We start from the raw sequence: 13,632 nt of genomic DNA, 5'->3' as shown, positions 1-13,632 counted from the left end.
AATGCTCTTTGTTTAATGTGTTTTTATTTCAAATATTCCCCCTGTCTCTGACATTGTTTGTCTGTATTAAAGACTCCTTTGTTTGTTTGTGTTTTATGTGTATGTGCACTGTAAAGAATTGATCTTTAGCCAGCCTGCAGAGGGCGCCATCGTGGCGGGTTTGTCTTCTGTTCCTCGCGGTGCGGAACCTTTTTTTTTTACAATCTTGTTTCCACTCGGTTTACTATAAGGGGACGCTTCCGTACACTTCCGGGTCGGAAAGATCACAAAACACACATGTGAGAGAGCTGCAGAAAAACCGACTGGGACTGGAACCAGACTACAAACAACAGGGCTTTATATTCAGGTAGTAAGACTAATCATTTATTTTTCTCCATGAACGTTTAGCATGTAATTTTCTATAAAGTATAAAACTGTACTGTGTCATTAAGTGTCCTTAAATACTAATGGGGACCATTTGTGCCAATAAAACCAGCACATTGTGTCCATTACTCCCATACACATTAGCTGTGGGCCAATAGGAACTCTGATATGATTGTGACACACAGCAGTTCATTATTATTTTTATTTGTAAGCACTTACTGAAAGTCATCTTTAGACTGGTACATTTAAACATCTGGATTTATCAGGACTATGGACAGTCTTGCTTCACTGCTCATTTTCTGCAAGCTTTTAAGATCAGTTTACTTGAAATGTAGGCTATACATGCTGTCAGGTTGAGTCCAAATGTTGCTATTGTGGGAATTATTTCCTATGTAGGCCTAGTTGATTTTTTTTATTAAAAGTCCTACCCTGATGAAACTGTCAAAAATGAATTTAAAGCAGCTGATCAAACCTGAAGTATTGTATTGAGTTTTATGCTGTCTTGAGGCGTTGATGCAAAGCATACAACTATCACATTCACATGTAGGTTTTGCAGCACTTTGGTCAACTTGTGTTGTTTTTAAATGTGCTTTATAAATAAATTTGGATTGGATTGGATTTCAGGAAATTGTGCAAATCCAGCTTCAAATAAATAATAGATTTCAATAATCATTTCAATAAGCTCTCTCCACTGCAGATGACACAGTAGATAAGTCACAGATTTCACTTTTGCATATGATGTAATCCTATATTACATGATGGAATCAGCAGAAGATAAACTCAAAGTGTAAATTGTTTGTGCTTCAGTTGGACAGGATGGACGGGAAAGTGAAGGAACAGAAGCGGCATCAGCAGAAGCACAGCGGGCCGAAGGCGGAGAGGAAGAAGCTCAAGAAGCAGGGAGGCTCCACAGAAGAAGATGCGCGGAAACGCAATCCCAAAGCGTTCGCCGTTCAGTCGGCCGTACGCATGGCCAAGACGTTCCACAGGTCAGTGCTGTTGGCTCTCCTGTTAGCTGTGCTGCTGCTCATCTGTCAGACTCTCCTGTAGCATCCAAGATGTCATGTCGGTTCTGTTGTCCAATAAGGGACACCAATTTGACATAATTCCATTAATTCATGTATAGTTGAATAAAAAATGTAAGAAACAAACAGTGTAAAATTACTCTTCATGTATATTTTTTAGGTCCCAGGACATAAAGACCAAAAAACATCACATCCCCCATGTAGACCGGACTTCCCTGGAACCTCCTCCGATTGTGATTGTTGTAGTTGGTCCACCCAAGGTGGGAAAAAGCACCCTGATCCGCTGCCTGATCAAAAACTTCACCCGACAGAAGCTGGGGGACATATGTGGACCTGTAACCATCGTCTCTGGTGAGTTTGGACGCTGATTTCTTCTGTAGGAGACGGGGTTAGATATGGTCCACTTCCATCAGGCACTGCTGTTAAAGGGATAGTTGGTGTGTTTTGAAGTGGGGTTGTATGAGGTACTTATCCCAAGTAGGTGTGTTACCTACAGTAGACGGCGGTCGACACGCCCCCAGTTTGGAGAGGCAGACAGGAGTACCAGCATGGGAGCAAAGCAATGTACTGCTGTGGACCATTCGGCCACATAACATTTAATTGTTCTGTGTCTGGTTAGTCACTACTTTTTGTATTCTTCAGGAAAGAAGCGTCGCCTCACTTTCATGGAGTGTAACAATGACATTAATACGATGATCGACCTCGCAAAAGTAGCTGATCTGGTGAGTTTTTCAATTTACAGTAATCAAAAAGTACATTTAATAAATGGATGAAGAAGTTGATTTCAATGGGGAAGAAAACGAGCATAAGGGCCAGACTTAAGGGGAAATGAGAGGAGGAAGATTTTTTTTTTTAATGCATTTGGAAAATAAAGTTGAAATATCAGTATGCGCTATCGCTAGCAATAAGATTAGATTTATTCTCAAAAGTTCAACGTTTATTCTCGGCATTTTGTCTTTATCTGGATATGGTATTTCAACTTTATTCTCAACATTTTGACCTCTCAAAATGCAAAAACAAAAATAAAAGTCTTCCTCCTCTGATTTATTTTTTCCCATGCCTGGCTGTAACAGTCTTCCGTATCAATGAGATGTGAAGCAGTATCATATAATTAAATATATTTGTGTACTTTGATCTAGTCAACTGTACACATTTTGTTGTCAGTATTCAAAGTTATTTTTTTAAACAACGAGGCTTGTGAACAGTTAATGTAAAAGACATGTTACTTAGTTGACAGACTAATGTACCTTAAATCTTTTGGAAACAGAGTGGCACGTAGTTATAATTCAGCTTAATATCTTGATTTGAAATAGACTCTAGAGGGCTGAATGAAGTACTGTCAAACTAAATGAAGTTGAATTAAATGCATTGTGTGTTTCCTTCCTTCCAGGTTTTGATGTTGATTGATGCCAGCTTCGGCTTCGAGATGGAGACGTTCGAGTTCCTCAACATCTGTCAGGTGCACGGCTTCCCTCGCATCATGGGCGTGCTGACTCACCTGGACTCGTTCAAGAACAACAAGACGCTGAGGAAGACCAAGAAGAACCTCAAACATCGCTTCTGGACCGAGGTCTATCAGGTAAACGCAACGTAATCACATCTTTTCCTGCAGGATATGCAGAATGTTTTTACATTGAAAAACCTGTAATGTGCTGTGACAGTATGACTTGTTTGAACCTGTCAGGGGGCCAAGCTCTTCTACCTGTCTGGGATGGTGTACGGTGAATATCAGACTCAGGAGGTGAAGAACCTCGGCCGCTTCATCTCAGTCATGAAGTTCCGTCCTCTGGTGTGGCAGACCTCCCATCCTTATGTGCTGGTTGACCGGTGAGTGAACCTGATGCTCAGTTTAATCACAAGTCCCCGGAACTTTTGGTGTAGACCCAGCTAATGTGTCACAAATATACTGTATATATATTTTTTATCGGAGTGTACTTGCATGCTTTTACTTTGTACTCACTCAATCACAATTCTCCTCTCTGCATTCAAACAGTATGGAGGACTTAAGTGACCCTGAGAGGGTGAGGACAGACCCCAAGTGTGACCGCACAGTGTCGCTCTACGGCTACCTGCGAGGGTCACATTTGAAAAACAAAGGCCAGGTCCATATCCCAGGTACATAAGCACAGTGCTAGTTACCTAACCAAAAACCTCCTGTACTGCACGTCATGCTGTCAGAAGCAGAAACGCTGCAGAATAATGAAACGTTTCCAGTAACACACGGTGTGCTGGTTGCTCTCTGCAGGTGTCGGAGACTTTCAGGTGGCGGACGTGAACTTCCTGCCCGACCCGTGCGCCCTGCCAGGCGCTCAGAAGAAGAGAGCGCTGAACGAGAAGGAGCGTCTGCTCTACGCGCCCATGGCCGGCGTCGGCGGGGTCGTGTACGACAAAGACGCCGTGTATATCGACCTTCCCGCGAGCCACGTCAATCAACAGCAGGTGTGTGTGTGCGCTTGGCATGAGAGTGTGTGTGTTCTACATCTGGATGATCAGAGTTTTTGTAGAAGCTTCTGACAGCCTGTTTTTTTGTAACTTCAAGCATTGTTTTGTAGCTGGTGTGAAAGCGTGTTCTATATTTCCCCGGTACAGGAGGAGGTGCGGCCGACCACGGAGCTGGTCCAGTCTCTCATCGACACACACGCCACCCTGGATGCCAAGATGGCTGCCAGTAAGGTGTCTCTGTTCAGCGGTTCTGCCACCCTGGAGTCCACAGACATCGAGGAGGAGCAGAGCGGGTGAGACGCCTCCTCACAGATCCAGTCTCTTTGTCTTTACATGTGACAGACGATTGGACATTGGAGACATGAAACACGCTCACTTTGATCATCAGTAGGGATAGACATTAGAGCCTCATTGATACAAGACTGATATTATTTTAATAATAATAATATGTAATTTTATTTTACACTGTAAAAAATTCTCTTGGCCACTATTCTGTAAGAACAGCATCTTAGGGATGTGATAAAGAATATACTGCAGCCTTGTATTTGACAGAAAATGTCAACTGTTCTTGTTTTGTGTGTGTTGTTAGAGAGACGGAGGGTCACAGGGAGGAGTGTGTCTGGGACCCTAACACCCAGAGAGAGAGGAGGAAGGTGGTCTTCACTGAGGAGGAGGAGGAGGAGGAGAAGGACGAGGATGATGTCAGCGGCTCCAGTGATGATGATGAGGACGGTGACAGTGAAGACAGTGACCAGGAGGAGCAGGAAGACGAGGACGACGAGGACGACGAGGACAACGTGTCCACATTTCTCAAAGAGGCAAGATCCAAATCAGACAAGACGGAAAAGAGCGCAGCAGACGCTCCGCCAGTGAAGAAACCAAAACTGGAGGAGAAGAAGGACGAGGGCGCCGAGGTGCCGGTGTTTGCCGACAGCGAAGACGACCTGGAGATGAGCGAGAAAGAGGAGGAGGAGGAGGATGATAGTGAAGAAGAGGGAGAGGCTGTGAAAGCAGGAGACTCTGGACACTGTTCTGAAGAGGACGAAGAAGAGAGTGACGATGAAGAGGAGGAAGAAGAGTCTGAAGATGAATCGGGAGAAGAGGATGGTGCAGATGACATTACAATGAAGAAACAAACAGCGAGTGAGAGCGAGGAGGAGGAAGAAGAGCAGGGTAAATACACTGTTGATTCTAAAATTAGTTTTATTGTCTTTCATTTTAGTGTTTTATAAAAGGTTGCTCTAATCCTACTCTTCCTCTCCTGATACTGGTTCAAATACCTCAAATCAGGTTATATGAGTACCACATCAGAGATCTTTCTTAGTTTAAGCTTCCATAACATGTCTTCTTTCAGACTAGTGGAAAGAAAACCATCCAAAATACACATTTAGGTGTTTATTTTACTACTTTGTACTATTTGTATCTGTAGATTTCAACATGTGTGTTGATGTTGATATAGTGAAGGTAGCAACCTCGAGGTGCAGTGATTTTATATTTATCATCCCTCGGCTGAGTTCATTCTCCTCTTTTCCATCCACAGGGGGTCTGAAGTGGAAGGAGGGCCTGCGGCAGAAAGCATCAGAAGCGTTTCTACGGCAACAACAAGCTGCCCCCAATCTGAGAAAACTGGTTTATGGTTCAGGTAGGCTGAGGCTCTGGTTGCACGTGCACATGGATATATATTTCTATGAAAATGATGTATTTTTAAGGATTTGGAAGCTGTGCATTAAGCCATATTTTGGTATTTTTGAAGCGAATGTCAGAGGTGCTGTGAATATATATATATTCTAAAGTCGTTCAGCGTCTCTTGACAGTCATCATTTGTGTTTTCAGTTGTAGAGGCGGATGATTCTGAGGATGAGGATGCAGAGCTGGGGGGGCTGTTTCGAGTCAGTCGCCCTCAGACGAGCAAAAAGTTCCAAGCAAATGCTGTGGACAGCTCCCGCTTCAACCGTGACACCTCCCACGACTGGGACTTAGAGGAGGTACAGTAGTGGTTACTACTACACTGGTGTTACAGGGACAGTTAGGAGTATTGAGTTCCTAATCTGCTGTCGATATGAAAAGAAATACAAAAAGATGTTGAAATGAAACTTAGGTACTTACAGGTTGTCGTGTTTTTGCTTTGCAGATGCTGAACTCCATCAGGGACTGCTTTGTCACAGGGAAGTGGGAGGAGGGCCAAGATGCTGCCACTCTGCTGAAGGAGGACGGTAAGAGAGGAGAGGAGACTTATGGTCAAAAAGAGTTATAAACAATTGTAATTATTGTGTTCAGTGTGGAACCCTCAGTACCGGACACATGTGAGGGGCTTACTCTACACGGTGGAGCAATTTGGATTGGATCAGTTCAGAGGGATACTGGTGTAGCGGAGTCTTTTCATAAGGAACCAAAGTTTTTGTTTCTGACTGTTGAAGCACACAAACAGTGTGGTATCATATTAACATACAGTCTTTTGTTGTTTTTGCTGCGTCTAGAGGAGCTGTACGGCGACTTTGAGGATTTGGAAACAGGAGAAGTCCACAAGGGTCAAACTGGACAGCCGGATCAGGCGGAGGTACGTCTTATTCATGTGGAATAGTTGAAATCGAGATCATTTCTCACAGACTGACGGACTGAAACATTACGTAATGTTTCTATATGATTATGATATAGTTTGTTTATTTGAACACAGCATCCACTACAATGCTGAAATAACATCTGTCCCACTAGAATATAGTCATGGCACAAATAGGGGTGTAGGAAAATATCGATACACTTGAGTATCGCGATATTATGTTTTGTGATACTGTACCGATTCTCAAAACACTATCGACTTTTAATTAGTTTACATGCAAAGATTTGTGGCAGACAGTGGCTCAGATTGCTTACAGTATCACAATATACTGCAATATATTGAATCCTAACCCACGTACCATGATACGTATCGTATCGTGTGCTTTCAAGCTTGTACATATGACAAGGTACTTGGTACTCTGAAGGTATTTGAAACAGACCTTGTTGGACCGGATTTTACTTGTCTGTTGAAAGAGTTTACAGCTCCCGACAGCTCATTAATACCTTTAGTTTCCTCAGTCGGATGATGTCTTGTCTTGTCTTGTACATCTTGTGACCAGCAGAACAGTGAGAACGATGACGATGATGACGATAATGAAGAAAGTGCGGTGAAGTTGGATGATGACGAGGTCCAGAAGAAGAAGCGTCTGGAGAAGAAACAAAGGCTGAAGGAGCGGTTCAATGCGGATTACGATGATGGAGGAGATGCCACTTACTTTGATGACCTGAAGGAGGAGATGCAGAAGCAGGCTGAGGTACCTGGCAGGTTCTGTTTATCCACAACAGCTGCTCCACAAACTTTCAGAAAGGATGAAACATTGATTAGATTTGTATATTTTCCGGCTTATGTAATATGTTTCTGCATTCTGTCCTCAGCTGAACAGGGCAGAGTTCGAGGACGTGGACGACGAGACCAGAGTGCAGTACGAAGGCTTCCGACCAGGAATGTACGTCAGATTAGAAATCTCCTCTCTACCCTGCGAGTTCGTCACCAACTTCGATCCCCATTATCCCATCATCCTCGGAGGTCTGGCCTCCGGCGAGGGCAACGTAGGATACCTGCAGGTAGGGGTTGTTTTCTCATGACTACGTAGTACCTGTGGATGGCTTTTTTTCATAACTAAGCTATTGGGTAGGATTTAGATGAACTCACTTAGTTAAGTCTAGTGGTAATTGTCGTTCAAACTGTACAGGATGCTTTAGAAAAAAATAAACATTGATATGATTATGATATTCAATGTTTTCTAACAAAGAGAAATGCTCTCCCCTCGTCCTAAAATGGTCCAAATCGATTTCCGAGTACCTCCTTGTTTATGAATACATGTTCTTGGTAACATTTTAAGATAGTGAGCACATAATCTAAATCTTGTGTGATTTGTCAGATGCGACTGAAGAAACACCGCTGGTATAACCGCATCCTGAAGACACGGGACCCCCTCATCCTGTCGCTAGGCTGGCGGCGCTTCCAGACCATCCCCCTCTACCACATCGAGGATCACAACGGACGCCACCGCCTGCTCAAATACACGCCGCAGCACATGCACTGCGGCGCCTCCATCTGGGGTAAGACACAGTTAAAGAACACTACTACTGCTGGTGTGCAGGGAGGAATTAGAGTTTTTACATTGACCTTAATTAGATTGTGTGTTGTAGTTTTCCTTTCTGAATGGCTGCTATAACATACACATAATAATGTCATTCAGGGTAAAAACATCATTCTGATTAAGATGTTTCCATCAACTGTTTACAGAAAAAATCCATTTATACTCCTTTTTCCATGCTTTAGACACAAGTGATAAATTATGTTACTTGGTCACAAATCTCTCCAGTATTAAGCCTCAAACCTGATCAGTCTGTCATGGTTCTTACTGCTTTGGATATCTCTGTGCTAATATGGCTCTAAGTCTGTGCAAGGCCGCCTCTAGCCCTTCTCGTGCGCACTAGGGTTAGGGTTCAACCACACCAGAACCCTAATCCTACACACATCCGACATCACAATGGTTTTAAGACAAAAATAAAAATGTTCTATTTTCATAAATAACTGTATTTATTATAATATATGAATAAACAATTGATCCCTGATTTTGTTGGCTTAAAAGTGTTTAGTCGGTTACAGGGGTGAAAAGCTTATTTCTTTCTTTATTTCTTTATTTCTTTAAGAGGGCGAGCAGCGCCCCTCCAGAAGGTGGCGCCCTAGGTGACCGCCTATATGGCCTATGCCTTAAGCCAGCCCTGAGTCTGCGCTTCGATGCTCTCCTTTTGCAGTAGTTTCGACATAGTAGAACATCTACAGAGATGTTTTCTGAGAGAAAGAGATACCACTCTGTGAATGGTTGAAGTTAGTTTTCAGTCTACAGAACACTTGTAAAGGATGGAATAGGGATAACCCGTCTTCATGCATGAGTTGTTTTTGTATGCCAGCAAGACAAAGGGAGTCCCGTTAGCATTTGTTTGGTAAACGGCCGTAGGGCAGGGTGTGGTACTCACCCCCCTACCTTCCGCTGCTATCTTATTAGTTTTATTCACGATATTTCCGTATCCATAGGCGGGATGGGACTCTCAGGTTGGCCTTTTTAAGGGCAGAACCTTTGAGTTCTGTGTTCTCCCCTTCAGCATCTCACAAGCCCCCCCCCGCTACACCTTCACCAGGTGTATGGCTGTGGTTTTACAGTGAGAAAAAGAACCATTTTGCAGTCATGTCTATAATTATCAGCTCTATCTGATGATGATAGTAATAGCTGGTATTCTCTCTCCCCTGTTGTCTCACTGAAGGTCCCGTCACACCACAGGGCACCGGCTTCCTGGCTGTACAGACAGTAGCAGGAATTAAAGTAAGTCACCTATTCACTCTAGTTAACAGCAGTTTAGATCAGTTTGTTCAGTTTGAATTCTTCGCATCATGTGATGAAGAGTCAAATTGATAAAAATCCAGTAGAAGTGAGAACATTGTCAGTTTCCCAAATGGCAACAGCAAATTGTAAAATGGCAAAATATTATTTGTTGTTTTTAAAATGTAACCCTCATCTGGCCAATTCTGAAAAGCGTTGACTAAATGATTTCCATGGAATTATGCATTAAAGGCTTTGGAGCAATATGTAGTTTATTTATAGATTCCTGTTTTCTCTCTGCAGGCTAATTTCCGTATTGCTGCCACAGGAGTCGTCCTGGACCTGGATAAGTCTGTGACTGTAGTGAAGAAGCTCAAACTCATCGGTTACCCCTACAAGATCTTTAAGAACACCTCCTTCGTTAAGGTAGGAGGACTTTTATTCACTTCTGTCTATATATATACATATATTAGCAGCTGTATAATATTATTCCTACTGATGTGGAGTTTTAATTGAATTCTCCGTCTGTGTTCCACAGGGCATGTTCAACACAGTGCTGGAGGTAGCTAAGTTTGAAGGTGCTTCTGTACGAACCGTATCAGGGGTCAGAGGTCAGATCAAGAAGGCGCTGTCTACACCACCAGGAGCTTACAGAGCCACGTTTGAGGACCGCCTGCTTATGAGTGGTGAGTGTCTGCTTTTTATGGCAATTAATTAGCCTCAAAACACATAAAAACCAGGCACGTGCACGTGATACGTGCGCCCAGAACAGTATCCGTGAGGGGCAAAATGTCCTCGCGAGGGAGCATTTCTGCTCCGCTTACACACAAATGTGGTTTTACTTGTAGTGTTATTATTTTTCAGACTTTACGGTAACGCTTACATTAGGTAAAAATTACTTTTCATCTTCACCATAATTGTCTTTATTTCATAGACATTATGAAAAAAGTGTAACAACACATTAGACAGTGATATATCGCTTCTGTAGTTGTTTCTTTATGACGATGTGTTTTTGTTGTTGTGCAGACGTTGTGTTCCTGCGCTCCTGGTATCCGGTGACCGTTCCTCAGCTCTACAACCCCGTCACCTCTATGCTGCTGCCCGTCGGTCAGAAGGACGGCTGGGCGGGCATGAGGACCCTGGGGCAGCTCAAATTTGACCTGGGCATCCGCTACAAACCCATCGCAGACTCTCTGTACAAGGTAGAGTAGGCTGTGCCTGACAGGTCTCTAAACACCTGATCTGATGAAAGAATGAATGCTGAGAAGGAAGCTATTAAAGGGATAGGTCGGGTGTTTTGAAGTGGAGTTGATGAGGTACTTATCCATAGTCAGTGTATTACCTACAGTAGATCGAGCTCGGCACGCCCCCAGTTTGGAGAAACAGACAGGAGTACCGGCACGGGAGCAAAGCAATGTACTGGTGTGGACGGAGGCAGCAGCAAAATGGATTTTGGCTACCTAAAAGAAAGGCTCACCTAAATATATCAATATCAGTACCTTCCATCAGGCAGCTATATAGTCTATGTTTCCGACGGGGAACTGAAGCCGTTATTTATGCTCTCGCCAAAGCCACCAAAGTCCATTGGGGAAAAAACATTAATTAAGTAATTTTACCTCACAGAACACGGGGGTTGCTGGTCTACCGCTGCCTTGATTAGTTAGTTTGTGTTATTGCGTGGTTAGTTCGGCTTCGCAAAAGTCTCGCAATAACACAAACTAACCGATCGAGGCAGCAGTAGACCAGCAACTCCCATGTTCTGCGAGGTAAAATTACTGTTTTTTTCAACGGAGTCTGTTAGCTTTGAGGAGAGCATAGATAACGGCTTCAGTTACCCGTTGGAAAGAGCTGTCTGATGGCGAGGTAAAGCAGTGAAAATATTCAAAGGTTAGTGTACACTTAAACTGAAATTGATCCGTTTTGCTGCTGCCCCCGTCCACAGCAGGTACATTTTGAACAGATAAAAAAATGTGAGATTAATTTGCAATTAATAGCGATTAACTATTTTAATCAATTTAGTCAGCCCTAATTAATGTTAATCACCAAAATATGTTCTGATTGATTAATCATTTTTAGTCAGTTAACAAACAGAAATGTGGCTTCTTCTTCAACGTGAGGATTTGCTGTTTTATATCAGTAAATTGAATATCTTTGGGTTTTGGACTGTTCGTCGGACAAAACAAGACATTTGAAGACGTCGCAATTTTCTGGCATTTTATAAACAATGATAGAGTGCAAAATATGTATATATTAATAATAAATAACCATTAGTTGTAGCCCTAAAATAGATCATTGTGTATTTGTGTTGATGAGTAGGTATGTGGTCATTTGTATTGAGTGTTTGGCTGACTTGACCGCAAAACTCCTACTGAGCTGTTGCAGTAAAAGCATCTGTAGACCTGTACTTAACACAACACAGTAATCCTAAATCCTGATTTGATGTGTGTGTATATCCCTCCCTTTCCCTTCCAGCCGGTGGTCCGAGCCCCGAGGCATTTCAACCGCCTCCACATTCCCAAGGAGCTCCAGAAGGCCCTGCCCTTCAAGAGCAAACTCAAAAATCAGCAGCCCAAAGGAAAGACGCCCAGAGACCTCCAGAGGCCCAGCGTGATCAGAGAGCCCCATGAGAAGAAGGTGAGCAAAACCTCAGCAGCTCCATCCATAGTTAGGAGTGAGCACTGATTTGTACTGATCTGACAACAGAAACAGTAGTGTGTTCAGATCTCACCATTCAAAATTATATCATAACTGATAGAAAATGATGGCCCAAACTGTCCCAATCAAAACCCTGGACTGCTCCCTGCAGTAAAAACATGGCTTTATCTCTAAGCACTGCTTTTCTTGACCTTTCAGGTAGCAGCCCTGATCCAAGCTCTGAGCACAGTCCACAACTACAAGAAGAAGAAAGCCCACACGTTGCAGCACGCCAAACACAAGGAGTTCCTGCAGGAGAAGGGGAAACAGGAGGAGGCCAAGCTGAAGAGACAGAAGGAGGCGCGTAAAAAACTGTATCGTGTCATGGGCCAGACGGACCAGAAGAAGCAAAGGTCCAGTCTGAAGGGGGCGTCCAAGGACGACTAACCTCGCTGAATCTGGACTCATGAGGGAAAACCTCTGCAGACTGAGACCGAGGTGCTTGGTCTGCTCTTTTGGACTGTTGGCATGTGTTTCATAACTTTGGCAGAATCATTTTTATTGTATTTTTTCTAGATATATTGATATTGAACATCAGCTGTAAAGGAACTTGTTTTAATTAAACACGTGTCTGTCTATGGAAACTATTGTCCTGTCAACGAAATGATATATACTGTATATTTGAGTATTAGCAAAGAACGTATATTGATAAGAAGTGAAAGTCAATTGTTCGTTCTCTTACAACATCAGTGCCCAGCAGCAAAGCTACGCTTCCGCCATTTTGGACTGAAAGCAACTACCGGACGCCAGTAAAACATCTGCCTACAAAAGTAAAACAAAATTATTTCTATTCTATTGTCATATTCTACTGAAATGGCCTGTGTTGAACAATAAAATATAAATATAATAAGCGTTTTCAGTCAAAAATGGCGGCAGCGGCTCTTGTAAAAAAAAAACCTGCTTCTTATACTCTTTTGTATTAGGGCGGTTCTCCTCCTGATGGTTGTCATGGAGATATTATGTCATGTCACTAGTCGGAGTATTCAAAATATGATGCTCAGGGTGTTACAGTAATAAAAAAGATATGTTGTTAATTGACAGAAATGACAAAAAAAAACATGCTCTCTGTAGTGATAATGAACAAAACAAAAAAAAAGGCAAAGTGTAACTTACTAAGACGGGTCAAAGCATCAGAAGATGTAGGCTTGTTCAATGATTTCTTCAGTGTGGATACTGTGTGCACCTGCGCCCGACGGCACACCGCTACTATTCTCCTACCAAACCCCTTTCCTCTCAGTACAGGTTCTGAGTCAACTGTTTCTTTCTGTATGCATACTGTACTAAAGACTAAGGAGTGCCATCTACTGTGTTAAGAGAGCGGAATCTCACAGATTGTAATACCAAACAAATGAGTAGTGAATGAATGATTGGGTAACCATGGTAGCATCAGGTTAAAGTTTGTAAATCATACGTTTTTTGTTTTTCTTAAAGCTGGAGTAGGCGAGATTGGAGCAAATATGATTTTAAAAAAAAATATTTTTATGAAACGGCCACTATATCCTGACAGTAGTGCATGAGACAGGTAATCTGAAAAAAAATCATGTTCCTCTGTGTCCTCCGGTGCTCCTAACGGCATCTGCAAGATTTCACAGACCGGAGGAAAACAACCAATCAGAACCGAGCTGTCAATCATTCGCGAACTCCGATCCAACGGTTACTGTAATGCCTATTTCTCCCATAAAATGTTTTCAGACACATGACAAAGATTTAGATCTAGATTTTTT

The 13,632-nt window shown here is 42.8% G+C and overlaps 1 protein-coding gene across 2 annotated transcripts; it reads left to right on the top strand.

Annotated features, from left to right (window-relative positions):
* The first annotated feature begins 203 nt into the window (after positions 1–203).
* Positions 204–12,492, top strand: bms1 (BMS1 ribosome biogenesis factor). Of its 2 annotated transcripts, none has more exons than XM_037755502.1 (23): positions 204–346; positions 1,171–1,352; positions 1,549–1,739; positions 2,031–2,110; positions 2,779–2,967; positions 3,073–3,215; positions 3,382–3,503; positions 3,634–3,827; positions 3,978–4,123; positions 4,420–5,003; positions 5,371–5,472; positions 5,664–5,815; positions 5,962–6,043; positions 6,308–6,387; positions 6,950–7,141; positions 7,263–7,451; positions 7,769–7,949; positions 9,159–9,217; positions 9,518–9,640; positions 9,753–9,900; positions 10,241–10,416; positions 11,687–11,848; positions 12,068–12,492. In XM_037755502.1, the coding sequence occupies exons 2-23, from the start codon at positions 1,180–1,182 to the stop codon at positions 12,293–12,295; spliced, it is 3,696 nt and encodes a 1,231-aa protein (XP_037611430.1). In that variant the 5' UTR covers positions 204–346; positions 1,171–1,179; the 3' UTR covers positions 12,296–12,492. The 2 variants fall into 2 exon arrangements, with proteins under 2 accessions (XP_037611430.1, XP_037611429.1); XM_037755501.1 differs by having other exon boundaries at positions 6,947–7,141.
* Positions 12,493–13,632: the final 1,140 nt, after the last annotated feature.

The sequence above is a fragment of the Sebastes umbrosus genome, chromosome 20 (genome assembly GCF_015220745.1).
Source record: "Sebastes umbrosus isolate fSebUmb1 chromosome 20, fSebUmb1.pri, whole genome shotgun sequence".
Taxonomy (NCBI): domain Eukaryota; kingdom Metazoa; phylum Chordata; class Actinopteri; order Perciformes; family Sebastidae; genus Sebastes; species Sebastes umbrosus.
The sequence above is the reverse complement of the archived record's forward strand: the minus strand, read 5'-3'. Positions and strand labels throughout refer to the sequence as shown.